General features: G+C 40.7%; 1 protein-coding gene across 1 annotated transcript; it reads left to right on the top strand.

Moving 5' to 3' along the window:
- Positions 1–261: 261 nt before the first annotated feature.
- On the top strand, positions 262–799 carry LOC110311226 (keratin-associated protein 6-5). Its single transcript, XM_021184471.1, has one exon. It carries the CDS (start codon positions 314–316, stop codon positions 548–550), a length of 237 nt encoding a protein of 78 aa, XP_021040130.1. The 5' UTR covers positions 262–313; the 3' UTR covers positions 551–799.
- The last annotated feature ends 270 nt before the right edge of the window (positions 800–1,069 follow it).

The raw sequence follows: 1,069 nt of genomic DNA, 5'->3' as shown, positions 1-1,069 counted from the left end.
GCATGTATACAGCACTTAAAGTGAACATTTCTATGTCTTAGTGTTCCCTCATTATTATTGGTGTCAAATTTTTTCACGGGACCTAATTGGCAAACAAAGCAAGCTTCCATAATAACTTTGAGGTTTTGTCATATGGTTGAGAAAAAAAAACTAATTATATTAAATAAGTCTTAAAATTAGCCAATGGCATGAGCCCATGGTGGGTCCCACCCACACTAAGAGAATATAAAAGGGCCTCCACTCAGGCAGAAGTATACAGACTCAAGTCACCTACTCTCCTCTCTACTCAAGAACAACCTCAACAANCAGCACCATGTGTGGCTACTANGGAAACTACTATGGNGGCAGAGGCTATGGCTGNTGTGGCTATGGAGGCCTGGGCTATGGCTATGGAGGCCTGGGCTGTGGCTATGGCTCCTACTATGGCTGTGGCTACCGTGGANTGGGCTGTGGCTATGGCTATGGCTGTGGCTATGGCTCACGCTCTCTCTATGGCTGTGGCTATGGATGTGGCTCTGGCTATGGATCTGGATTTGGCTACTACTATTGAGAAACTCAAGGACACCTCTTTCCCCTCATGTATGGTGCAAAGATCCTCCAGCTTTAAGTCCCAAGACCTGACAGCATCACATAAAACTGGAATAGTATGGGGCTCTGATGGTCTGAAATACATTGGCATCCATTTATGACCAGCATCCACTATAAATACCATCTGTATTCAGCTATTTATTCCAGAAACTTTGTAAAAGGTCAATAATATTAATTTTCTTCACTGTATTTCCAATAAAATTTCTTAATATAAATATAAATCTTGGTTTTATTTTATTATTTATTCATAAATATTTATTCTATATTTCTGAACCTTTTGAAAAATTTATTCTTCTCTCATCCTGACTACAGTTTTCTCTCCCTCCACTTCTCCCATCCCCTGTCCCCTACCTCCCCTCTTACAGATTCTGTAAGAGTCTGTATTTGCCCTCAGAAAGAAGTAGACCTCCCAGGGATATCAACTGAACATGACACAAAATTTTACAAGAATAGGTGCATAATTTCATATCAAGGCTGGACC

The sequence above is a fragment of the Mus caroli genome, chromosome 16 (genome assembly GCF_900094665.2).
Source record: "Mus caroli chromosome 16, CAROLI_EIJ_v1.1, whole genome shotgun sequence".
NCBI lineage: Eukaryota > Metazoa > Chordata > Mammalia > Rodentia > Muridae > Mus > Mus caroli.
Note: the sequence above shows the minus strand (reverse complement) of the source record. Positions and strands in the feature narration are given on the sequence as shown.